The sequence below is a fragment of the Lepisosteus oculatus genome, chromosome 1 (genome assembly GCF_040954835.1).
Source record: "Lepisosteus oculatus isolate fLepOcu1 chromosome 1, fLepOcu1.hap2, whole genome shotgun sequence".
In the NCBI taxonomy this organism is placed as follows: domain Eukaryota; kingdom Metazoa; phylum Chordata; class Actinopteri; order Semionotiformes; family Lepisosteidae; genus Lepisosteus; species Lepisosteus oculatus.
In genome coordinates, this window is record NC_090696.1 from 77,610,621 (window position 1) to 77,636,937 (window position 26,317).

Sequence of the window (26,317 nt, forward strand, 5' to 3'; positions counted from 1 at the left end):
CACCCTGGGGAGCCCCGGAGGAGCCCAGGGCTGCTTCGACGAATAAAGGGGTCCTACCTCATCCACGGGCTGGGCTTGTGGTCTTTGTGCCTCCAGCTCCCGGCGCTTTGTTTCTGTGTGCGGTCTGTATCTGTACGGCTGTTTATTTTTTTTTCCTCTTTGTTTGTTTCCGATCCCGGTCCGCCCGTCTTCCCACCCCAGCGGGGCTCGGCTCAGCCTCCCTCGCCTCGCTGATGCTGCTGCTGCGTCCGGTGCTGATGCTGCGCTCGCCGGCTCCCCGGGATGTCGGGCAGGAGCGGCTGAAGGAGGACCAGCCCTGCGGGAGAGGGGAGGGGAGAGGAGAGGGGAGGGTGTGGCCGGGACTCGCAGAGCCGGTCACCTCTTCACAGGCGCCGAGTCCGATGAGATGCTGTGCGGTGGCGGCGGGGAGGGGGGGGCGCGGGGTGGGCGGTGACATTTTTGTGATGCTGGGCTACTCATCTTGGGAGAACAACCCCTAATCACTGCCCCCCTCCCCCCGTCCCCCTGACCCCTGCTTCACGACACGGGGTAACTAAACCCTGCAACAACAACGTCTTCAACTGCACGGGCCCCACAGATCTGTCGTGCTGGGCCACCGCATTCAAGACGACACCGCGGGCAGGGAGTTTTTGTCCGCCTGTTTTTAGAATTAAAAAAAAAAGTAAAAGTGACATTTCCCACTGCAAATTAGACATCTGGACATTAACTGATTCAGTGTTTGAATGCCTCTATTTGCTATAAATCGTTGATTAATTGGCTGGATGTGCAGTATATGGTACAAGTTTCCATGTTTAGCACCGATCGGTCCTAAAGCATCCGTAGTCTATTTCCTTAGCTTTGTAGCTTGTACTATTTTTAACTGCCGGTTATTTTAGAGCTACGTGGCACTACCAGCCTGAAAACCGTCTTGAGAATCCCAGAAGGTAGTTTTCATCACAGTATGTACAGTATGTTTAAAATGCTCCACCAGACGGGACTTTCGTTTCTTTTGTACACCGGTTAGCGAACGCGGAGTCTTTTCAACATATATTTAAATAACATTTAGTATTTTCCACTTAAACCGAAAAAAAAACAATCTGAATTCTAAAGATTTAAGATTTGCAGCGCTATGAACAGTATTCACCGGCCTTTCGGTTTCTCTGAAGTTAGTAGACACTGTTCCCTGGTGGTCAGAATAATGCCGAAAGTTCACACACATTCAAATGTCATCGGCTTGTTTATCACCCATTTTTAAAGACCATATAATAAGACCCGTTTATTTCCTTTGTTCAGACCCGCTGTGGTCAAATTGTTAGTGCCGCTCCAGAGACTCCAGTCCACCGTGAGAGACTCGGTTCAAATCCAGTGTTGCTGGACCCCTGTGACAGCAAACCATCTAGTTTAAACAGACAGACTATGTGCAAAACAACCGGTAATGATGACGGTAAAACAGATCAAAGAGAGACTCCCAAAAAAACACGCAAATCCGCGTTGTTCCTAAAATGGATCAATCCGCAATCTTCCAGAGAAAGCCATATTACTCAGTGCCGTGTCAATGACACAACGTGGCTGGTGCAATAGGGAAATCTCAGCGAACAGTTTCTACTCCAGCCGAGCGGTGAAGCAGGTTCTGCTTTAATCAGTGTGCTGCCAATTCGCATTTCCCTCTTTTCTGTCTGCTTTCATACCTATCAAAGAGTATTATTCCCATTATTCCCGACGAAATGAGTTACAGCCTTTGAAAAGGGCAGCTATCTCTAATTCTTTTTAATGCGGTGACCACTGCATAACGGTCTACTTATAAACAAAATTTCACAACAGAGTTATTCTCGTAAAAAGAGCTTTAATGGACCCAGGGGAAGTGCAGCACAACAGTATCTCATTTCCGCGGGTTAGTTGTGTATGTACTGTAAGACAGCTGACTCTGTTACTTCCTTTCTCAGAGCTCTTCCAGCGCGTCCTCGCTTCTTTTTGCAACAACAAAACTTTCTCACTGCAATTCCCAGCAGCCCCCTCTGCGCCTCTGGACACGCAGCAGCAGCAGCCCTCGACACGAGAAGGAGCCTGAAAGCAGGAGCTGAACTTTGCAGAGATGGGCGCCTGCTAATCCGCCCCCCCGCTGTTATTTCAGGAGCTGGAAGCCGACGCGCAGACGAGCGGCGGGCAGGGCGACGGCGAGGGTCCGTCATGTCGGCTCGCAAGCAGGACCCGGCGTCGCACCGGGGCAGCGGGGCAGCGCTGAAGTGGAGACCGCCAGTCAGCTCCGTCTCGCTGAGACGCAGCTCGGCGGTGCTGCCGTCCGTGCTGACGTTTGCGGTGATCGTGGCGTCCGGCGGCCTGCTGCTCATGATAGAAAAGGGGATGTTGAATAATATGGACACCCCGTCGCCCCGGGGTCCCGGCGGCAGGGCGGATTACGCGAGGAACACCCGAACGCAAGACTCCGCCGCAGACGCGGATTCTCAGGTAACGCAGGTTTGGCGAAAGACACTTTTCTACCGCTCCTGCAGGCTGATCATATAGTGGCAGCAGGAGTTTATCTTGTGAAATGTGGATGCGTGAAAGTAGCCGCTGTGGCTTTAAAATCAGAAACCTTGGTCGCGAAGAGAGTGTGGGGGCTTGCTGTTGCTGCAGTTTCGGAAAGGGTAACTCCGTGAACTGGCGCACCGGGCTCCCAGTGGTCACCCAGGTGCTGCCGCCGGCCGCATGCGCGATCGCGCACAAGTTTCCAGGCGTCTTGTGCCGCTTAAAACTGGCCCCCTTCCGCTGTAAGGCACCGTCTCTGTATCTTATGAGGACCGACAAAAGCAAATGTACCTGCAAATACTTCCTCAAGATACAATGGTACATTTTACAAATTAGAGAATTAGAAAAAGAGAGATTTTGCACAAGAGAATGTCCATCCGACATATCTCACGGGTTTAGCCTTTCTTGCAGAACCCTTGGCAATATGTATCATAAAGGGCAGGTGATCTCTTTCCAAATACTCACCACCCTGTGTGAAAAGCAGCACCTGCCTCCTGTTTTCTGCCCTGAATGCACAACCCCTGCAGTTTCCACTGGTGTCCCTCCCTGAGTGGACTCGTTCAGTCAGTGGACTGGAAGGCACTCCCCTGTGTTCGTCAGAATGTTTCACGGTTTTGAGTACTTGGATCAAGACCCCTTGCCTCCTCTCCTCTGCTCAGGACTGGGGCTAACCAGCTCCTGTACTCTGCCACACACCTGGGGAAATTCCTCATAACACCTGTCTGTCATTTACACTTGACAGCGTTAATAATACACCTCCTTCTGCAGACTGGTGAAGGTTAGAGCACGGGCTGCACCAGCATCTTCCAAACATATTTCTAGCAAATTTGCATGGATATATGAGTTTAGTTGTTACTATTTAAGAGCCAAAAACTTAAAGTGGATCAAATTGCTCAACTATACCTGTCTTTTTTCTTGCGCTGCATAGCAGCCTCTTGACATTGAAGGCTAGGTGTTCAAAAATGTTCTTCAGTTCTGTCTGTTCCTGCTAAACCTTAGAGATGTCTCCAGGCCACTGACTACTTAGGTCTCAGTCCAATGTCTGGATTTTGATGACGTACATTTTTGTTTTATTTCTGGAGTTCAGTTGTGAGTGTTCTATGAATCAAACCTGGCAGAGGCCAGTCTCATGAGACGCATTGTGAAGCTCAGTAAGGTGTTTGCAGATGGCCACAGCTCACAGTCCACAGCGCAGGAGAGACCGCAGATTCACACCGGGTTGCCATTCACCCAGGAGACCTTCCTTCTGAAAGAGGAACGTGTCGTGTGCACCTAGGTCTTTACATCATGCACCCTGGGAAATGAGTTATATTTCATTGGTGAAAGTGGTCAAGCTAGTTAACGGGATGAAATATTGGCTTGAAGCAGGGCGTGAGTAAACACCTGTAGTGGTATAAATATTCGTTAGTATGTAGAACTCTTACCACTGTCGTCTGCTTCTTTCTAGATAATTCAAGAAATATGTAACCGTACCATCAAGACAGTCTGCAGCCAGAAGAATATGCCTCACAGCGTCTGGGACTTGAGTCCCCTCCAGAGGAAGACCGTCCTTCAGCACATTTTGGTGAACGACGAGCACAAGTTCCTGTACTGCTACGTGCCCAAAGTCGCTTGTTCCAACTGGAAGCGGGTTATGAAGGTCCTGGGCGGCACCCTGGAGAACGTGGAAGTGAAAATCAAGATGGACCACAGGAGTGGCCTGGTGTTCCTGGGAGACCTGAAGCCGGAGGAGATCAGGCACCGGCTGCAGACCTACTTCAAGTTCCTGTTCGTGAGGGACCCCATGGAGCGGCTGCTGTCGGCCTACAGGAACAAGTTCGGGGAGATCGAGGCCTACCAGAAGAAGTACGGCGTGGAGATCGCCAGGAGGTACAGGAAGGACCCGGGGAACACGGCGGGGGACGACGTCACGTTCACCGAGTTCGTGCGCTACCTGTTGGACGAGGACGTGGAGCGCATGAACGAGCACTGGATGCCGATTTACAACCTGTGTCAGCCGTGCGCGGTGAACTACAACTTCATCGGCGCCTACGAGAGGCTGGAGGCGGACGCCAGCCACGTGCTGCACCGCGTGGGCGCGGCCCCCCACGTCAAGTTCCCCGAAAGGCAAACCTGGTACAAACCGGTGACGGCACAGACGGTGCACTACTACCTGTGCGGCGTGCCACAGAAACTGCTAAGGGAGCTGCTCCCGAAGTACATACTGGATTTCTCCCTCTTCGCCTATCCTCTTCCCAATACAACCAATGAGTTTTGCAGACATTAAGGCGACATTTTCTGAAGGAAACCTGTGATACGTTTATTTTTCCTAACCCTGGTGGCTAGCAATCTTTTATATAAATGGTTAAGATGTTACATTGTGTTTTTTTTTTACAGCATTGAGGTGCGTTTGTACATAAAACAGGGAAAAACAACAAAAAAAGACCAAGTGCCATATTACAATCACTGTTGAAGGTCGGAAGGTTGAATGATAAGTTGTTTTAGCGACCTATCAATTTATAAAGATTATAATGGAAATAAAGTGCTCCATCTGGGTGCCTTTTCTTAACATCTCTTAAATTAATTTGTGTTTTTGCAATTCACAAAATCTGAAGCGATCATGTCACTAGTGCCTGAATCCCCTTTCCAACAGGTGCAACCCATTTTATTTCACCTGAGTGAACACAGAACTTATACTCTTCTTTTGCCTGTCTGCATCCCAATATAACTTTTACGCCCAATATAATCTTAATTACAGCCCTCTTCATACACCACCGCTGGAGAGGATGCGAGGAGCACTAATTATGGGTCTGAGATCCAGCAGGAGACAACTGTACCACAACAGTGATGCAGAACGGTCCGATGGGAACCAGAAACATTTTTCTCTTCAAAAAGCTTTTAAGTATTGCCTCAGTTTAGACATCGGAAAGGAAAATAAAGGCTGGCACTAGTACCAAGCCCCAGTAAATGAATAATCCTTAAAGCATTAGCTGTGCTATTTAAAATCAGTTTCTAGTTTAAGACAGCTGTGTAGTGTCCCAGTCCTAGGTGGAGAGGCTGCTGTGAGTTTTCCAGTAACATGCCTGTTCCCGTTGAATGCTCAAAAGCATTTAAAATTTTGACAACAATTGATTTGACAGTATTTGTTACTTCTGAAGTTATTGCCTTATGTTTGCTGTATACATAATTTTCAGACAAAACGCAATGGATAAGATCGTTTTTAGTTTGTGTCTATTTTTGTGAAACTTAACAAAATCGGTGTTACCTATGAAAAACTAGATTCGTGCAGAGACAGGCACACAGATTAAATGCCACCATTTTCTGTTATTTTAGCCCGGAAACTAGATACTTGCTAGGAGATCATAGAATTTTGCACTGCTGTGCAGTGGGAGCCTTAACCAGTTTCTACTTCAGATCTGACCAGACATATGGAATACTTGTTCTACTTAGGCTACTGTCTCCAGGGTTTCACAATTCAAACACCTAATTTCTCCACTTACTGTCTTAAATGGAACATGTTATCAGCCTCTCCCTGTACAGCAGGTGCTATTTAAAAAAAACTAGAAACTTGATTTCAAGCTACAACAATGCAGATGGAAATGGAGATGATTCTATTACTGCCAGCAGAAGGTAAGACCACAAGAAGAAAATCTCGAATACAAACCAATGGCAAACCCTGTAGCTTGTTTATGACTCCGACCTGAATTGCAAATCAGGTCATGTAAAACATTGTATGTAACTTAAATTGAAATCGTCAGATAAGTAACATGAGTGCTTTAGGAAGACTGCATTTATAGAATAGTATACTTTATAATGGTTAGCTACACTGAAAAAACCTGAAACATCTTCCAGCTACATTTTATTCATTTGACACATTTGCAGTCAGTAGGAATGCACTGTGGTGACATTTAAAGCACCAAAATCAATCCATAGCCATATGCAGTGAACCAGTGACATGCAACTGGAAATCACTCGTAAAGTTGATGGAGAAAAAAGCATTGTGAAGGGAGGTCTCCTGAGCATACCCATCCCTACCTGTTTCACAAAACAAGTGAACTTTGATCAATGGAGCTCCATTGATCATGTAGTGAGGTTCTGTATAAACCAGGATCAGGGGTCTCAAAGCTCACAGAGGGGCTTTGAGCTTCTGGTTTTTGTTCCTACCTGAATAGTCAGAAGAATTAGCCGGTTATCTTCTTAGACATACTGTATATAGGATTTTTCACAGTTGATTACAGTGGACATTAAGGTGATTAAAAGATGCACTTAGCTGTAAGTCACCTCATTAGTCTGGTTGGAAGTAAAAACAACGGTGCAGCAAATGAACTACATCAGCGATATAACTTAGAATGTGAATGGGAACAAAACCCAGAAGACACTACTTCTGCTTGCTTGGGCTGTTGTCCACAAAGCAACACATCGTTCTGCATGCCTGTGCCGCAATCTCAGACATGCCTCAGGATGGCTAACAAAACCTTGATTCACTGCTCAAGAGGACTGGGCTCCTATGCTGGTGACAGCCCTGCTCAAACCAACTCATTCCAGCGCGGTTAGCCTAAAATATGTGAATGTGTCACCTTCAGGTGTTCCCCTACATAGAATCAAACTTTCTCAGGTGCCAATCTGCTTGACTGTAATAATGCAAGGAGCCACGAGGAAGCTGAGTGATTTGCTGAGGCTTTTCATGTCCAGAAGCCAGCTTGACGTCCTCGTTCAGCTCCCTCCCAGGGTGTCCGACTCCCCTAATGAAAGACACGCCCCTTCATGGTTCCATTCGTACACCAGCTGAGACACCGGCTGCTGGCACTTCACTAGACAGAACCACTCGGCACTCCTCCAGCTCCTCTCTGGGCCTCAGAATCTTTCACAGGGCCGGAAAATTTACCAATGTCAAACCTTTTGATATGCAGCTGTAAAAGGCACTGAAGATGACAAAACCGTGACAAACTTGTGTCTAGATTATTGGAAAGTTAGGAGTAAAAGGATGACCTATGATTTTATTTTACATTTTCATACCAAAGCAAAATTATGAAAAGTTAATTTATTTGTATAAATAATCAGATTTACATCACAAAGTCATGTACAAGATTAGATAGTAACAATTCAACTTTTACAGGAAATATTGACCGCAAATATGGCATGCTTGCATCACCAGGCAGTACCCTGTTGAAGTTCCCACAGAGAAAAGCACGTTCTGAGAAAGAAGTGGGTAGGGCAAGCGTCTTTAAAAGTTACGTCTCGTGTAGCATTTGTTTTATAACATATTGCTAAATGCCACTAGCGGACTTTTCCAAGATCATGCTGTTTAGACAACAGGCTTAGATTTTCAGCCACCGGATTATTAAAGCAACAGACATGAAATCTGCACTCTCAGCGAGACTCTCAAGGTCACCTTTGGCGAACATCTCATGTAATAACTTTCTGACAGCACCATTACAGCTGCACTGATTTCATTCTGTTTAACCAATTTCAGAGTGTGTTGAAATTAATTATAAAAAATGTCTCACTCACCTTATTTCAAACATATAAAAGACACACAATATAAATCCTACATGCATTTAAAAGGGTTTTAACAAACATTTATGGGACTGAAATCATTAGTGTTTGAGACATGAATGTTTTTATAATGACTAGGACTGTAAGTAGCAGGAGCTGATCAGGAACAGTGGCAGAAAGTGGACAAGCATGATTTGAGAGCTGACCCCTGGGCCTTCGTATTCTTCATTCTTTAAAGCTCACACTTCTGAAAAGGAAGAGCTCTACGTTAGTGGCGTGTGCGTGTTTGTTTTAAGAAAATACTGGGCTACCCAATACACAGGTGCTGATGGCAACAGATTATCGCCCCTTACAGGGGTAAACTGCAGGTTCCCAAAACACTGAGAGAAACGGCAGTGGCAGGAAGGATAAGCAACATAAACAATTCTGCAGGGCTGAAGAATGAAGTCAAACGTTTTCATAACTCAGGCTTGTTTAACAAAACACAGGAAATGTGTCCAGAGGAGTACCCACAAAGGAGCTCCCTCTTGTAGTCCGGAACCCATTTCTTAACATAAGACTCGATAACGTCTGTAAAAAGCAGAGGCCTAAATGACAGGGATGGTAAGGAAGCTTACTTTTCTAGGGACCTCTCGGCTGCGTGCTCTGGCGATCTGAGCGCTGAGCGCTCCGGAGAGCGGGAACGCGGACTGGGGGAGGAGCTCAAAGGAGAGGAGCTCCTCAGGGAGGAGAACGAAATCCCTTGTCGGCGCATCTCCTGCACCGCTCTCTCCCTGTGCGGAGCAAACAGCAAAACAGCAGTGAAGGGCCGACTCACGCACAGCTCATATATACAAACACACACAGATGGACACCTCATGCGAGCCACAGCAGTGTGAAGGACATGCACAGCGCAGCAGCAACACTGGGTGCCTATGCTTTAAGTTATAGACCATGAGGTACAGATCCCGCTGAACAGCTGCCTGTAGCTGAGAATCATGGGTTTCCCAAGGTCAGGTCGAGCCGAGCACACTGCTGTCCGCAGAGCTCAGGCACGTGGAATGCAGTGACTAGACTCTCCCTTTCTTATAGTGAGAACAGGGTCACTTTGAGATTGCAGCAGTCTTGCATCAGAGCGACTATTGTCAATCGGATGTCAATCTTTACTTTATCACAAGCCCTTATAACCATTTTCTAAGATGAATGCTTGCTGTGCGTTTCCTACAGAACAGTTATTAGCCATCTGTGTCCTGTAGGAGAACTCAGTTAGTTTTGGGTTTTCACAATATAGTTTTGAGCAAAGCTGGGAAGGGAGAGAGAAAAAAAGTAAGTAACTGACGTATTCTATAGTTTAACCAATATCAATATCCCCATGAGCTAGTTGGGCCAAAAGGCTCCAAACACGAACCGGAAGCTGTGTCTTAACCCGTCGCTTGTCTGTACCTCTCGAACCGTTCGGTGGTCAGCTGGCGCTTGAGAACATCAAGTTCGGTTTGCAGCTGGGTGACCTTGCTTCTCAGCTGGGCCACCTCTCTTGTCTGGCTTGCTCTGTGAAGGCAATTTCAAGCCCGGTCAGTCTTTAGAATTTCAATATGAGCTTCATAATGCAACGTGCTTTGCGACTCACTTCAAAATATGGGTGTCACTTTACGTGACAACCAACCCTATTCATAAAATTAAAACAAAATTCTTGAGGACAGCAGCGAAAGGTCTAAAAATACCAGCAGTCAAACAAGCAGTAAACACTCTGCCACACTGACTTTCCTATAGTACAGAAGCCTGTGTAAAAGAGGTAATCAGACACGGCAATATATCAAACATCTCACGCTTTACTGTCGGCTAAGGTGAGCCTGTCTCTGAGGATCTTCAGCTCCGATTCCTTCTCGTGGGAACTGAGGTGGATCTGGAACTCCTTCTCCCGGTTGGTGGACAGGAGTGTTTCCAGATTCTTAATGGTTAATCTCTCGCTGGACAGCTGCTTCTTCAAAAGCTCTGCCTCGGACTTCACGTCTTCCAGCTCTCCCACGGCCTGCAGCACAGCAACCCACCCGGTGACTTTCACGACAACCTCTTGGAGAGTAAGACCAATTCTCCAGGAAGAGACTTACCCTCTCGTACTCCATGCTTTTAGAAGTGAGCTGCCGAGACATCATCTCCTTGCTGGAGTCCAGCTTGACACACAGCTCGCGGACAGAGGCGAGATCTGCGAGTGCCGAGGACCTCTCTTCGTGCGCCGCCCTCACCTCGTCCTCCAGCCTGGACATGGTTTTGGCCAGAGTGGTGATCTGGGCTTCGTACGCCTGCTGCGCACTCATGTGCTACACAAAACCACCATCAATGAATACAAGAACGTGGAGATGACTAACTGTGACTCTGGGACACACTGGAGTTATTAGTGGGCATGTGCCCACTAAAGCACATCAACTGGAGCATTGTTTCCTAGTTAGACTGCACAGAGTCACAGGACATTAAAATAACTTTGTTTTAAAAGAAAGCAGCACTCTACAGTATAAATACAATCCCCTATATTATACACCATTGGGATAGCTGCTATACCACCTTTGAAGATTTTTTTTTCTTCATTTAAATGTGGTATTTTTATATACATATATATAAATCAGAATTTCCTATTTGAAGTTAGTGGAGACCGACATAAAAACATTCATGCTTCTCTCCGGAAAGGAAAATATTTGTTCGCATTTTTGCCCCTTTGTCGCACGGAGGAGACCCTGAGGTACACAGTGCCTTTTCCTGATCCAGGGGAAAAACTAAAAACTCGGTAAGAAACCCGTTTGTAAGAGAAGGTTTAAGGGCTGTTAGCTGTGCCACAGCCGCTCCGCACCTCCTGAATCTCTCGCTCCAGGTTGCCAACGCGCTCCCGCAGGTGTCTCCTCTCGGTGTCGGCGGAGAGCAGCTCCAGCCGGATCGAGCTGCTGTGCCCTTCCGCCTGCTGCAGCTTCAGCTCCCAGTCCTCCGCCTGGCTGTGGGCGAGGCGGAACCTCTCCAGCATGTCCCGGTTCTCCTGCTCCTTTCACGGGAGTTCGATCAAGCGCGTTACATTGACTGCTGGGCAGAACTGAGGGAGCAGGCCTTTCAGCCAGAACAATAACCGTCTCTAATTAAGACACCCGGGGATGCCTGGACACACCCCTGATCACTCAGTTAAAGCTGGAGTTCGGGTACCTGTGCTGACATACAGAAAGGCACACACAAGAGGAATCGGACCTACAGGAAGCCCCCTAACCTGTGGCGCTGACTGGTGTACAGTCCCATCTCCTGGCACCTTCTCCACAGCCTGCTTAAACAATCTCCTGGTACCCTCAGCCTTCCAGCTACTGGCCACTGTGTGTGGTGCCATGTTCTGTCATCGGGGCTGCCCTGACCAGCTCTGACTGATCCCAGGAGCGCCTAGCTGATTCCACAACTGCGAGAGATCCAGCAGCAGTAGCCGTTCCTGCTTTACGTTTCACTGTCATGGGCTTCACAATCGGACCCCCCCAGCAGGCCTGGTACCGGAACCTTATTGAGGAGTGCGCCTCCTAGGGCCACCACATCAAGTCATGATCGATCAAACACATTATTTCTAACATTTGCACCCCTTTCCGAGCAGTATATAACGTTTTGAACTTTCAGAAACATGAAAAGAGATCCACAGGTAGCAACTGACTCACCTTTGCAGCCAACAAGCTCTCTATTCTCGCGACCTCCGATATGTAACTGTGGACCCTGAGCTTTAATTCATCCTTTTCATGCATAGCTTCTTCCATCTCCGCATTAATGGCCTGGGGGGGGGGGGAAAGACATCTCTGAATGTGATCTGTGCACAAGGAAAAGTCCTGTATTTTAGAACGTCTCGCTCCTTACTGAGCGGCCAGTTTGATTAACGGTTGAAACAGGGGCGCCAGCAGGTGGCGCTAAGCGGCAAGGTTCACGCGTCGGCACCTGGTTTTCCCTGGTCATCACAGCCAGGTCGTCCTGCAGCCTCCGGTTCTCGCGCAGCGCGACCTCGCGGGCCCGGCCCACCTCGCCCAGCTCCTCGCGGGCCGCGTCCAGCTGCCGGCGCAGGCTGGCCACTTCGCGCTCGCGGCTGCCCAGGGCGTCCCTCAGCCGGCTGGAGAGACAAGGACGCGGTCTTGGTACCAGGACAAGCGCCGCGTGAGCGGACACTTCGAAGGCGGCCCGCGGAAACGGGCAGGGAGTCTCTCGCCGCCGGCGTCGGCGGCACGCTGCACGCGTATTGAACACCGTGCTTGGAAAACTGCTCCGAAGAAATGGCAAATATTTTGAAGATGAAAGTCTCTCAGCCAGACACTTCCCTCTTTCTTGTGACCCCAAGCTTCTCTCTCCGTCTACATGTCTGTGTATCTCACGGAGAGCAAGCTGACAAATTCCTAATGCAAGAAGTTGTATATCGCTAATAAAGTGATCTTATCCCATCTTCTGCTGGACACTGTAAGCTGACACAGTGCCCTGCAACATCAGATAACAGCTGGCAGGGTCTGAGGGAGCACAGAGGTGACAAGGGCCCCCAAGCCTGCAACCTTGTTTGCAAAGAACACATGAAAACGTTCTCTTTTAAACTGCCACACTCAATCCTGGCCTACTGTAATACCAAGGAAGGAAGGCATGCTGTTTTGTACAACAGAGGTTCCTTTCATTCATGCACACTTACTCCAGCGATTTCTCCATCTCGGAGACGGTGAGCTCCAAATCGGTCAGTGCCTTTTCCTAGAGGGACGAAGAGACGAGGTTTAAATGAATCGGGATGATGAAAACGGACTGTTTTTGTTTTCTTTTACCAATCGCTTCTTCAGCCTTACTTTATTGGTGAGATTATGCTCCAGGGCTGCGATCTGCTCGGTCTTCTCATCCACAGTTTGCTGGAGGCTGTCCTTCTCCCTGTCCAGAGCAGAGATGGTCTTCTGCAGCACGGCCACTTCCTCCTGCTGAGAGGAGCCATGCCTGCTCAAGCCAGCTGAGCAAGAGAACGAGAACGTTAAGACAGACTCAAGTGAAACAAAAGTAAAAAGCGAAAATTTACAGAAAGCCAAACCAATACAGTTCTTAGCCATGAAGACAAAAGAAAGCCAAGTGTATTTTTCAAAAACTACTCAAAAGGGGCATTTTCAGGAAGATCACTGTCTCACTGGAGGCAAAAAACTCAGAAAAAAGCAGTAACTACGGAGCACAAAGTTCTTTAAACTCTGCCCTTAACCTAAATTTAAAAAGTTCTATATTCCCCAGTTGTAATGATTAGAACTGGTGTTAAAAACAGCAGCTTATGCAGGAAAAAGTCCCAAAATGCCCCTTCAAGTACTGGAGTACGTGCTGTTCTCATATTGTTAGTGAGGTCACCTATTCTTTCTTCCAGCTGTCGGATCCGCTCATGAGCGTTCTGCAGCTCGCTGACTTTCACAGACAGGCGGCGCTGGGCGTCTGAAAGGGACTGCTCCATCTGTTCTTTCAGCAGCCTGCAACAGGACATTCAGACATGAGCACAGCACAACAGACAAACTGTACCCTTGCCATTCAAGAAAACAAAAGGGCATTCGGAACAGGAGCCTCACCTTCCCTACTCAGCGCCGCAATGTTACCGCAGAACGCGACCGTTAACAGATACTCTGAAATGATGGTTCCCACAACGTGATGAAAGAAATGCTCATGTGAGGCATTACTGCGAGTTGGGCAAGGCAGATGAACAACGTGTTCATCTATTTCAAGGAAGGCAGAGTCATGCCGACCACCCTCTTCAGCTCACAGTCAGTTTTCCTCAAGGCTCGGCTGGCACTGCCAGGTTACAGAAATCTGCTGAGATACATCACCTCAAGGAGCCAGTCTCTGCCCTGTGAAGAGACGCTTCCTCTGATGTGCGTGCCAGTAAGCTGGCCTGGGCCTTGATCTCATCCTCTAGAGCTGCCTTGGTTTCCTTTAAAGCCCTCAGCTGAGATCTGAGCTCGGATCTCTCTTTCTCGAGCTGGAATAAAGAAAACGCGTCCTTGGCATCAAAGCCTTCAAAATTATTACAGGGAATACAGGTAAGTGCATTTTTTTCCCATTCATTTCTAAATTAAATAATTTTAGCTGTTCTCTCTGGTGTACATTGTAGCAGTTCTGCATGTTGGTTCTGCATTCATAATAGATCTTTCTTTCTTAGATTTGTTACAAAGTCCTTAAAATGCCAGTTGCACCCTGAAGCGTTCAAAGGTTTCAGTAGAATTTCTGACAAAGAAAGCTAATGCCTTAGACACATTAACACAGCGTGTTGCCTAGAGACCTGTGAAAGAAAGCAATGCCCTTGTCATTTACTTTCTGCACCGTGTTCTCCACTTCCAGGACTCGCTTCTCTTCCTCTTCTCTGTCAATGAGAGCTGCTTCTTGAGCACCCTGTAAAAAACACATCTCAGTTCCCCTTCGTTTCAGAGTCCAAGCCATAAAACCTGCAAATCAAACTAACAGATGACCCTGTGCAACAGAAGGCTCATTATTTAAAAATGGAATAGAAACCCTAATCAAAGTCAGTCAGTTTATCACCTAGCAAATGCAGAAATTAACTTTTTATTACATCTCCATCCGTGGTTTCTGACAGTTAAACCACTGTCTTACAAATAAATGCTTTTCCCTGCCCCCAGCGCACACCTCCATCTCTACTCCCCGTCAGAGCCCCGCCCCCAGCGCACACCTCCATCTCTACTCCCCGTCAGAGCCCCGGCCCCAGCGCACACCTCCATCTCTACTCCCCGTCAGAGCCCCAGCGCACACCTCCATCTCTACTCCCCGTCAGAGCCCCGGCCCCGGCGCACACCTCCATCTCTACTCCCCGTCAGAGCCCCGGCCCCAGCGCACACCTCCATCTCTACTCCCCGTCAGAGCCCCAGCGCACACCTCCATCTCTACTCCCCGTCAGAGCCCCGGCCCCGGCGCACACCTCCATCTCTACTCCCCGTCAGAGCCCCAGCGCACACCTCCATCTCTACTCCCCGTCAGAGCCCCTACCCCCAGTGCACACCTCCATCTCTACTCCCCGTCAGAGCCCCTACCCCCAGCGCACACCTCCATCTCTACTCCCCGTCAGAGCCCCGGCCCCAGCGCACACCTCCATCTCTACTCCCCGTCAGAGCCCCGGCCCCAGCGCACACCTCCATCTCTACTCCCCGTCAGAGCCCCGGCCCCAGCGCACACCTCCATCTCTACTCCCCGTCAGAGCCCCGGCCCCAGCGCACACCTCCATCTCTACTCCCCGTCAGAGCCCCGGCCCCAGCGCACACCTCCATCTCTACTCCCCGTCAGAGCCCCGGCCCCAGCGCACACCTCCATCTCTACTCCCCGTCAGAGCCCCGGCCCCAGCGCACACCTCCATCTCTACTCCCCGTCAGAGCCCCAGCCCCAGCACACACCTCCATCTCTACTCCCCGTCAGAGCCCCGGCCCCCAGCGCACACCTCCATCTCTACTCCCCGTCAGAGCCCCAGCGCACACCTCCATCTCTACTCCCCGTCAGAGCCCCAGCCCCAGCACACACCTCCATCTCTACTCCCCGTCAGAGCCCCGGCCCCCAGCGCACACCTCCATCTCTACTCCCCGTCAGAGCCCCAGCGCACACCTCCATCTCTACTCCCCGTCAGAGCCCCGGCCCCAGCGCACACCTCCATCTCTACTCCCCGTCAGAGCCCCAGCGCACACCTCCATCTCTACTCCCCGTCAGAGCCCCAGCGCACACCTCCATCTCTACCCCCCGTCAGGGCCCCGGCCCCAGCGCACACCTCCATCTCTACCCCCCGTCAGGGCCCCGGCCCCAGCGCACACCTCCATCTCTACCCCCCGTCAGGGCCCCGGCCCCAGCGCACACCTCCATCTCTACCCCCCGTCAGAGCCCCGGCCCCAGCGCACACCTCCATCTCTACTCCCCGTCAGAGCCCCGGCCCCAGCGCACACCTCCATCTCTACTCCCCGTCAGAGCCCCGGCCCCAGCGCACACCTCCATCTCTACTCCCCGTCAGAGCCCCGGCCCCAGCGCACACCTCCATCTCTACTCCCCGTCAGAGCCCCGGCCCCAGCGCACACCTCCATCTCTACTCCCCGTCAGAGCCCCGGCCCCAGCGCACACCTCCATCTCTACTCCCCGTCAGAGCCCCGGCCCCAGCGCACACCTCCATCTCTACTCCCCGTCAGAGCCCCCGCCCCAGCGCACACCTCCATCTCTACTCCCCGTCAGAGCCCCAGCGCACACCTCCATCTCTACTCCCCGTCAGAGCCCCGGCCCCAGCGCACACCTCCATCTCTACTCCCCGTCAGAGCCCGGCCCCAGCGCACACCTCCATCTCTACTCCCCCTCAGAGCCCCGGCCCCAGCGCACACCTTCAGCCTGTCTCTCAGACTGTCTCTCTCCATGGTCATCCTCCTGAGATCTGCAAGTGCCTCATCCCGCTCCTCCTCCACACGCTGCAGCACAGCCTGGGCAACGGCTACAGATGTCTGGGACTTTGGAGATCTGACTGCTTCCCTCCTCAGCCTGCTCAGTTCTTCCTGGGCCTGGAATACAAATCAGGCAGCAAAGAGGGGAACAAATAAAAAAGTAGTCAACCAGCTTCACATTCTAAAAAAAATGAAAACAATAAGTTGAAGTTTATACAACATGTTATACAATAAAAGACAACCAATGACAGTTATTAATACATACTTGCTAAAATAGCCTTTTTATACTCTTAGGAAATCAATGACAGTATTTGAAATTCTTAGCACTTTTGGAGTGGTTTTAGAGTGAGCATCATCACAGTCTGGTGCACCCATGATCATCAGCTATGCTTAAACTTGGTACAGCACAGTGCTGATACTCCAATGAGAGTTGTAAGCAATGGGACTGCACATTTTTATGACAAGTTAGTATAACAATAGTGAAACAAGAAAGAAAAGACCAAAAAAAAACCCCAAAAACCCAGGAGCCTGATATTTTAGATTGTACTGAATCTGGGCGATAAGTCCAAAGATCTGCAGCTCTTAATACACTTCGCCGAACGCTTCCTTTTTCCACTGCAGTCGGAGGAATTAACGTGCTCGAAGAGCGGAGCCAGCCTGCGCGCCCTCACCTGCTCGTGCAGGCCGCTGAGCTTGTCCCTCTCGGCCGTGAGCACCTTGACGTTGGCCTGGATGTCCTCCATGTGCCTCTCGAACCTGTCCAGCAGGGCCTGCAGCTCGTCCCGCTCCCTCGCCACCTGCAGCAGCTCCGCCTCGCACCTGCCCCCCTGCAAGCCCAGAGGCACGTCATGCGGCCGGCTGACACCTGCGCGGGGGCGGGGGGCGGCCGCAGCCCTCCCCCAACACCCACACCCACACCCACACCCCCACACACCCGCGCCGATCCCGAGAAACAGCTGCCCAGTCAGCCTTTCAGGAAGAGCCTTCACTGACCGGCTTCTAGAGCATTTCCAGAAAACAGACTACAAAAGGCCGGGTGCACGAACAGGATCAGTGCTCTCCGAGACGCTTTAGCGTTAATGTAACAGCAACATGTTGCAACTCTGGCAAATAAAACTCCTGTTTTTTCAAACACTTACTCCTATTTGATGGATATGGCCACTTAATGCGAAGGTCATAAAAGGCACAGTGGACTTCTAAATATACAAAACTGGAGTGTGATTCACCACATACTTTGTTTATTCAATTCAAATGTGTGCGTGGAATAATCCAAAAGTCAAATATATATATATTATTCTGTAGTATGATATACCTAATTATATTTATATATCACGATCGGAAATCGAATTAAAATTTGCTGTACTAACATTTATTTGGGCACGGAATATAATTTTTTCCCCGTCTCATATATTAGCTTTGATAAAATGTAAACTATTCTAGTAGCCACTTATTTTAAAACAAGAATACTTTAAGAGGTATGATGCAATTAAACTGTTTTCTTAGGCAGCTTATGTTAGCAATTAAGCAAATTTTCTCGAAAATTAAAAAAGTATTCAATTAAATGCTAGAAACTGAGCATCATTTGACAGAGAGCTCTTCTGATCATTTAGTGAGAGAATATCAGCGAAATACCGCTCCTGTAGACTGCAATGGTTTTCTGAAGCAGCGTTTTAATTTGCAGGCTTTCAGACTGACCCACACTAACCCAGAATGCTGGTCTCATCAATGTTGTTTCAGACATGCAAAGACACGTGCCCGTGCGAGGACACACTAGGTTAAACACGGGGGGGAACAGCACAGGCATCTCGAGAGAGAAGACGGGCGCGGAGGTTCTCCTGCCTCCCTGGGTCGGTTCTCGCACCCTGCTGGCTGAACCGCGCCCTGGACTCCTGCCGCGGGCCGGGCTTCTGGACGGGCTGGCGGCTCCCTTCGCCACCCTCCGCAGGAACTCCGCCTCCGACTTGAAGAAGTCCCGCTCCTCTTCCAGGCTCTTCACGAAGGCGTCGAGGCGAGAGGGGGACCTCTCCCTCCCACAGGTACCGTACTGGCTCTTCATCCCCTCCAGCTCCAGGACCAGCGCCTTCTCTGCAGCACAGATCACACCACGGCAGCCCCTGCTCTTAGACCGCACTGCTGTTCTTATCACGCAGCCGGAAGCTACATCACCCTGCAACTCGCTACTGACAGCCCACTGGAGCCCAGCAGGCTCAGCAGGTGGGAGCCTGGTCAGCACCTGGATGGAAGCTCCTGGAAAAGCTCAGGCTGCTGCTGGTAGAGGCGTTAGTGGGACCAGCAGGGGGCGCTGACCCTGTGGTCTGTGTGGGTCCTAATGCTCCAGTACAGTGATGGGGAAACTATACTGTAAAAAAGGCGACATCTTTCAGATGAGAAGTAAAACTGAGGTCCTGACTCTCCATGGTCATTAAAAATCCCAGGGCGTTTCTTGAAAAGAGTAGGGGTGTCACCCTGGTGTCCTGGCCAAATTTCCCCCCTGGCCTTTACTAATCATGGCCTCCTAATCATCCCCATGTGTGAACTGGCTTCATCACTCTGCTCTCCTCCCCACTGGGAGCTGGTGTGTGGTGAGCATACTGGCGCACATTGGCTGCTATCACATCATAGGGGTACACATTGGTAGTGGTGGAGGGGAGCCCCCATTACCTAATAAACGCTTTGAGTGGAGAGCCCAGAAAAGTGCCATCATAAAATAATAAAATAGTCAGCCTTAGTGCAAATATTAAATTGCACAGCCCTAAATAACTAAAACATATGCAAACAATTTAATTAAAATTTAGTACTGAGTTTAGTGCAGAGTTTAAAAACTATAGATGGCGAGTAGAATACACGACAGTGGTGATACAGATTTATAACTACCTAGGTGGTGCCAATTCAAGAAACATGGGACTGCAAAGGATATCTCGTTAGTCTAGTTTTGTTCTCGAGAACGGAACAATTTCAGCAAGCTGGTTTGAGAGAGAAAAGCAATGCCGTATTCAAAACTCTCCCTCACCAGTTTCAGTCATTTTTTCGATTTTCTCCTGAAGCCTCTGTTTCTCCTCTTCCATGAAGTTTGAAAGGCCCTCCAGCTTCGCGCACTGCTCCTTGTTTTCCAGGAGATCATCTCGCAGTTTCTCGTTGTCATGATGGCAATCTGCCAGCTCCTTCACACGTGTGAAACACATTCATTAATCACAGAACAACCCAAGGAGTCGTTCAGAAAGATTTTCCTAAAATCTAAATCTAAAAGGCACCTGAAGGTTATTGTAGATAATGCACTAGTCTCAAGAGACATTTCGGGAGTCACGGAGCACAATCCAGGCAGTGTAAGGGTGTTCCCTCCCTGGACCACTGCATCCAAATACAGCAGCGTTATTGATTCTTATCAACAACTCACAACCCTCACCAAAATTTCTCAAACTAGTACAGGCTACCAGAACACACCGCTTTCAGCTTTGCAATCGCATCTTCAAAGTCTTCTATTTCTCTGTGCTGCCTCTGGATCTCTTTCTGAAAGCACAACAGAAGAGCTAAGTTTCAGAAATTTCGATAAATTCGTCATAATGACTTACAGGGTAAAAACGTAAGCATGTTACGAACCACTATCTCTGCAATTAATTCAATAAACAGAACTGAAATGTCCATTATAATTTGAACCCATCACTGTTTTCTGAAATAACTTTTGCTGCCCTCAATTTTCTTCCCTGCCGATACTCGGCTTTTGTCACTGGTTCCTCTCTCTGTACCTTGGCTTCCTGAAGCTCCTTATCAGCCGTCTCCAGCACCAGTTCTTTGTCTCTTTCCAGCTGGTGTGCCAGCTGATCGATCTCTGTGAGTTCCTGGCACAGCTCTTCATTTCTGGCGCTTAAATCAGCAACTTCACTGGCAGCGTTCTGTTTCCTCTCCTGCAGCCCCTGTACTCGCCTCTCCAGGTCCCGATTCGCTTGCTGGAGGTACTCAATCTGAAGCATGAGAAAAACTGCACTTACAGCTCACAATGTGACAAACAATCATAGAGTAACATGATTCAGTCATGTTTGCCCCTGTGGTCTGTGTTGCGAGCTACAGTAGCACTGACCTGGCAGCTGGTCACTGCTCCACCAACCTGTCACTCAACTCCTGTTGCCATAGACACCAATTTGATAGGAGACCTGGATCACCAGTGGGTCAGGATATTCAAGGGTTGCTCTGACATTGCTTGCATCTGTTACTGAGACTTGATCTTTGTTTCCTAATTGTGCCTTGTTCTGATTCCTGACCACGTTCTCCTGGAATGGCCCTTCTGTGCCAAGGAGCTGTGTTCCTCCCAGCTTCATACCCTGTTTGCATTTCCCGTTTGCAACACGAGCCTCAGAATTCCCCCATGCTTTGCTACCATGCTTCCCTGGTCCTGACCCTTTCCTCGGTCTGACCACGCTTCTGAATTTTCCCTTGTGCTTTGAACTGCACTTTGTTTTGGATTCACCAGCTTTGACACTCGCCTGCTCAGCCACAAACTCAGGTTGTGTTTAGTTGTGCTTTTACTGCCTGCTCAGCCCCTGGTTCTCTCAGCCATCGCGTCCAGCGAGTCGGTTCACCTTATTTCTCACAGATGCGCTGCTGTAATTCTACCACAGCAGCAGATTATTACAGATTCAACCAACAAAATCAATAACACAATGGCTGAAGGGGCTTTTGGTATATTTTAACCAAACACAAATTAAGTCTTTAATCTCAAACCTGATGTTCTCAAACAGGAGTCTGAGGGTGTGAGCACAGCAGCTCCTCTCCTGCCTGTCTCTGCTCTTACCAATGTTAGTAGGTCAGAAGTATTTTTAGCAGCAACTGCATTCTGATCATCAGAGAAAAAAGCAAATGGGGAACGGCACAATGTGCATATTCAAGACTCAAGCAACTAGAGTCCTAAATGTCACCGGATCACCCTGAGGTGCCAAGAACCTGCCCGCGGCACCGTACCTGTAAATTGAGGTGAGCAATGAGCTTCTCATTGCTTCGGCTCTGTGCCTCCAGGGAGACGACATCGTGAGGACGCCCACCATGCAGCGCTCGGCCAAGACGCTCAATCTCTCTGTCTCGCTCTTCAACCTAGAATCACACAGGCTGTCAACGGCCCCACAGGCCCCACGCTGCGAGGATGACCAATGAAACAATCCAGACTCTTGTTTTTTTTATCATGTTATTTTTCAACACGTCAAGCCATGGTGCCTCCAGCATCAGTTCTTTTCGCTAATAATGACAATATGGTATTCTATTCTGGCTAACAAATGGCGTGCGTGATGACAGAGCCCCCTTGTGGAGACATAGAAGTACAACACCCTGTATCCCTACAAGGACGAGTGGCAATCAGCACCAGCACATCTCTGATCCTCCGCATGACCACGACAGTGCCGTCCGGAGACCACTGCTTCTCACCCACCTGTTTGTTTAGGTGCCTTATTCCTCCCTCTGCTCTCTCCAGCTCCTGCCCAAGTTTGGCCACCTCCTGCTGAAGCTCCTGAATTCTACAGCCAGTTCACAAGAGATATTAAAGAGGAGGGGGGAGTGAGTGCATCCTGTGACTCTGAAGTTTCCTCACAAAGCTGGCATTTCCTGTCAATCTCAGGTCACTAAGATTGTGTCTTTCTTCCTTTGTGTTTAGGCTTTTATTAGGCTTTCCCCATTGCTTATTGACAACACCAGCATGTTGGTTATTTACTAGCAGAAACACCTAAGTTTAGGAAAGCTCAGCAGATGATTACACAGCTGAAGGCACCTCATTACAAATTAAAATCCCATACTTTCAGGAGGTCAGGAATCAATAAAATCCTCCGCAGTGGTCTCTACATAAAGCATCCCTTGATGGTAGACTGGCTAGCCTGGAGTCTGTTCTTGAACACAACAGGCTTTTGTTAACATTCACTTAGAACATCCCAGGTGTATATTTAGAGAATTATACAATGCCATGTCTCAGACCTAACTTACTTCCCTGTTATTTAATCAAAGCAGTACCTACTAATGATCAGCATCAATGATTAACAAGACAGAACAGTTTCAAGCTCTTTAAGGGAGGGTCAGCGGTAGAAGCCTAGATCCCTGGCGAAAAGGTGGCACAACGTTCATGCCTGGAAAACAAACACCACCCACAAGGCCTCATCAGAGATGCCAAGGCTGCGCACCTGTCGTCAGCCACCTGCAGGAGGTCAGCGATATACGGGTCGTGGGGCTGAGAGACGGGCGGCGCGTGGACTGAGGAGGGGGGAACGAGCTCATCTATCTGCATCCGCTGCCGTCGGAAAGGAATGGTCCTTTTCTTACCACCTGCCAAGAAAGCTTGGATTAACGGATCATGAACCTTCAGCAAAAATGGTAGAGTAATAGAAGACTGGTCTTGAAAACTCCCAGGCGATTTACGTTTCATCTTAGGGCATATAATAATGTCAATAATATGTATTACTAAATTCCTTTGCTTACCTGTCAAAATCCACAAATCTTTCCCCCGATTCAGTCATTGTCCAGAGATTTGCATGCTGTCTTAAATGATTTATAATTGTAATAACAAGCCTCTCATTTGGAGGTAAAACACACCCGCTCTTGCTAAAAGGGTCCAAGCCACCTCTCAGAATGCGACCTGATGACGTTTATGACAGACACAACCAATCTAATCAAAACAGTTAATCACAACGGTAAAAAAAACCAAAACATTGAGCTTGTGCTTTTGTTTCTGTTTGACAGCTGCCAGGTCAGGGTCATAGTCTACGATGAACTTAATATGCATAAAATACTTCACAATATTTTTTAATCATATAGTGAAGTCTGTTAGTATTTTGACAGGGATTTTTTGTGGTTTTGGCTCTGTGCTCCAGCACATTGGATTTGTTATGAAAAACAACTGAGGTTAAACTGCAGAAAGCGCTCTGAGCGCGGCTCGGTGGCGTCGAGGCGGATCGCACCTGGCGTCTGCACCACGGCCTGCAGGTTCTTCTCCTGCAGCTGCTGGATGCGCTCCGTCTTGGCCTTGCCATCCTTCTCCAGGGACCGCACTTTGTGGACATACTGGTTGTTCAAGAACCTCAGATCCGTCACCTCGTGCTCTAGCTTCCTCACCGCAGCTTTCAGGTCTGAAAAGCAGCAGGAGGAAGACCCCTGATTAAAGGATGTATTCCGTAAGAAAAAAAAAAAGACTGCCTTCACCTTCATCCTTCTGCAACAATTAAAAAAAACTAACACAGATTACAATTACAGATAGGACATGCTGAGTTGCCTAACGGCTTCTAGATTGGTGCTTTTTCAGAACCGAGCAGGACCTCATTTGAGGCTTTGAAACCTCCACTCAGAAGGGAGGAGTTTAAAAAAGGTGCTGGTGGAATAGAAGGGGTCAGTGGACAGTGCATAAGGGTCCAAGAGGGGAAAAAAACAGCCAAAACAAAATTAGTTATAAAGCATTTCCATCCCTGTAGAGTCATGAAGGCTGAAGTTCCACAGTTAGAATAATAAAAAATACTAAGGCGTGATGTCATTCTTAGTTCGCAAAGAAGATCCAGCAGACCTACAAATCGCAGTGTCTGTTTTTCTAGCGCATCGCCTTGCAGCGCACGACACTCACCTTTGCTCTGCTGGTCCTTCTCCTCCTGCAGCTTCAGAAGCCCCAGGTGCAGCTCATTGTTCTCCCTCACTAGACGCGCGTTTTCCGTCCTGTAGGGTTCCAGCAAGGCGTCCAGATTCTTGCTCTCCTTCTCGGTTTTCCCAGCCGAGAGCTTGGCATTGCGCAGGCTTTCTGTGGTGTGCACCAGGTCACTGCAACAGAGCCAGACAACGTGCCGGTACTAACCCCACTCTCGCCTGAAACACTGCGCAGGCAGAGAGCGAAGAACCCAACACATGTGCAAGGGACAGAGGAAGTCCAGCTGCACCAGCCTCTAGGCACTTCCATTGTGGTGACATGACCTACAACACCAGACTCGCCAACAGCAGACACTTCCACCAAAATAACCGGCAGTCAATTAGGAGTGTGCTTGTGCAGAAAACCCATTCCAACATGAAAGAGGAATATTTCACGTGGTGCAGGGCAGGTCAGATAGGAAACCACAGATGTATAAATGCACTTCTTCTGCGCAAGACTCAAGGTACAGGAACAATGTTCCAGCAAAGGTGAGGACTAGCAATGTGCATGTTCCCTCATCTCCTATCAACTGGGGGCTCCCATTCCATTCCTTTAACCAGACCTCCCACTGCATTAGCTCAAGGGTCAGATGTTGTCGAGATTGAGAAACCAAACCCTCCAACCGCCAGCGTCAAGGGTAGAAAGCACTTAAAAAGGCTCCAGTCTATGGCCGATCCATAATTCATGATTAAAAAAAGAAATTATCCACAATTTTGCTTACATTTTCTACTTTTAGGCGATGCAGAGGGTGCTAACCTGACTGGTGAGGTCGCAATAAGATAGGAAAAAATATAAGACACGACTTTATTGTCCATCCAAAAGGGTGGAAATGTGTCTCCTGCATCACCATACCAAACCAAAAAAACAAACGAATAACACACAACATAAAAAAATACACATTAAAAACAAGTAATAGTTCCAACCATGCATGATACACATACACACCTCTCTCTCTGCCTATGTTACACCACCGCTACACGCAATCGGAGAGCCCCATACAGGAAACAGCCACTTAACTGCGTTTAATATACCGACTGCAGAGGGAACGACAGATTTCTTGTAGACCTGTCTCTTGGCCACAGGCTTTCTGGACTGTCTCCCTGAAGGAATGAAGAGGGCGGGAGGAGTCGCCAACGATAAGCTGAGCTTTCTCTTGTAGCCCAATACAATACAGCTCTTTAAACTGCTTTTGTAGTCGTCCAATAATTTCATTGGCCATGTTAACATTTCAGACCCGGTTCCCTTTACTCTCAATGCGCAGGCTACCGGACCACACCGATAATGTCCAAGTGAGCCCGTTGTTGCATCTTTCTTTACCCGCCCGAGCCGGCCACAGCGGGGGAGGTTAGATGCCCCCACACAACTAAACTGTAACAAGAGAGGCAGGAAACACAGGAGCACCCTGGAGACATATTCAGACGGTGTAAAGTGCTTCACTTTTTTGGGCGAAGGGGCTCGGTCGCCGGTGTGAGCCGGAGGAGCGACCCGAATACCTGAAGAGCTTCTCCACCAGAGGCAAGGACTCGATCCCCAGCGGCTGCCTGTATCCCAGCTGATCCAGCCGCTTCCTGAGACTGATGAACTTTCTCTCCGCGGTGGTGCTCATGGCGACGAGACTTTCCCGGGGCCGGAGTCCGCACTGGCGAGAAGCAGAGTACTGTTTTCTTATATATATATATTATAATTAAAGGAGTTCCCGTCTGAAACGTCCAACCCGTGACTTTATCCCTCGGGATAGCTTCTGGTGTACAGAAAAGGAGAAGTATGTTATTTTAGCTACCAATGACACTCCAGGGATGATGAGGAGTTCAAGCTGAGGAAAACTCGCAGCTACACGGGTGGCACAGTAGCGTACACAACACACTGCACTTACGAATCAGATCTCCTGCATCGCAGTTTTGGTTTCAAATCCCATCAATCCCCAACCACAATATTGGGGCGCCGATTTTAAGGAAGACTCCCCGCCGATTCCGTTTATGGTAAATAACGTAAAATATCCTCCAAATGCTGCTGTCAGGTGGGTCTTGTCATTTTATTTAAAGAGTCGTTTACTCTCCTTTCTCCTCCTCCTCCCCCCTTGGTTTCCTGTTCCTCCGGCGGCGCCAGACAGCTCTCTCGGCGGTAAAGCTACCGGATTTGAAAATGGCGCCGGAGGAGACAGCTGCCTGGAAGGACCCCGCTTCCGCTTCTCCATGGAAACGTGTCTCAGGAAAATGACGCATACCGGTGGCGGCGGTAGACGGGAGAGACGGGAGAGCCCCCTAGCGGCTGGCTTTGCCGTTGCTGTGGA

General features: G+C 49.0%; 2 protein-coding genes across 3 annotated transcripts; one reads left to right on the forward strand and one right to left on the reverse strand.

Annotated features, from left to right (window-relative positions):
- Positions 1-1,841: 1,841 nt before the first annotated feature.
- Positions 1,842-5,074, forward strand: chst14 (carbohydrate (N-acetylgalactosamine 4-0) sulfotransferase 14). The gene is made up of 2 exons (XM_006629986.3): positions 1,842-2,466; positions 3,974-5,074. Exons 1-2 carry the CDS (start codon positions 1,903-1,905, stop codon positions 4,790-4,792), a joined length of 1,383 nt encoding a protein of 460 aa, XP_006630049.2. The 5' UTR covers positions 1,842-1,902; the 3' UTR covers positions 4,793-5,074.
- Positions 5,075-7,531: 2,457 nt separating this feature from the next.
- Positions 7,532-26,201, reverse strand: cep135 (centrosomal protein 135). 2 transcript variants are annotated; one of them, XM_069193533.1, is made up of 26 exons: positions 25,901-26,201; positions 25,521-25,666; positions 23,971-24,161; positions 23,318-23,485; positions 22,544-22,685; positions 21,805-21,889; positions 21,345-21,473; positions 20,135-20,350; positions 19,833-19,898; positions 19,402-19,552; positions 18,253-18,476; positions 17,063-17,218; positions 16,335-16,508; positions 14,287-14,364; positions 13,803-13,954; positions 13,336-13,451; positions 12,801-12,955; positions 12,653-12,708; positions 11,923-12,091; positions 11,652-11,762; positions 10,823-11,008; positions 10,089-10,298; positions 9,807-10,009; positions 9,424-9,528; positions 8,619-8,774; positions 7,532-8,248 (listed from the first exon to the last, which is right to left on the reverse strand). In XM_069193533.1, exons 2-26 carry the CDS (start codon positions 25,631-25,633, stop codon positions 8,227-8,229), a joined length of 3,534 nt encoding a protein of 1,177 aa, XP_069049634.1. In that variant the 5' UTR covers positions 25,634-25,666; positions 25,901-26,201; the 3' UTR covers positions 7,532-8,226. The 2 variants fall into 2 exon arrangements, with proteins under 2 accessions (XP_069049634.1, XP_069049637.1); XM_069193536.1 differs by lacking the exon at positions 7,532-8,248 and having other exon boundaries at positions 8,615-8,774.
- Between the last annotated feature and the right edge of the window lie 116 nt (positions 26,202-26,317).

Bases quoted from the DNA above. Each gene is read 5' to 3' on its own strand.
- cep135 (XM_069193533.1), bottom strand. From the start codon at position 25,633: ATGAGCACCACCGCGGAGAGAAAGTTCATCAGTCTCAGGAAGCGGCTG. The intron at 13,452-13,802 runs GTGATGTATCTC...GTCCTGTTGCAG, and splicing joins GCAGAGACTGGCTCCTTGAG to GCTGCTGAAAGAACAGATGG. The intron at 9,529-9,806 runs GTGAGATGTTTG...TTGCCTTCACAG, and splicing joins ACCTTAGCCGACAGTAAAGC to AGCAAGCCAGACAAGAGAGG.
- chst14 (XM_006629986.3), top strand. From the start codon at position 1,903: ATGTACTGTAAGACAGCTGACTCTGTTACTTCCTTTCTCAGAGCTCTT. The intron at 2,467-3,973 runs GTAACGCAGGTT...GCTTCTTTCTAG, and splicing joins CCGCAGACGCGGATTCTCAG to ATAATTCAAGAAATATGTAA.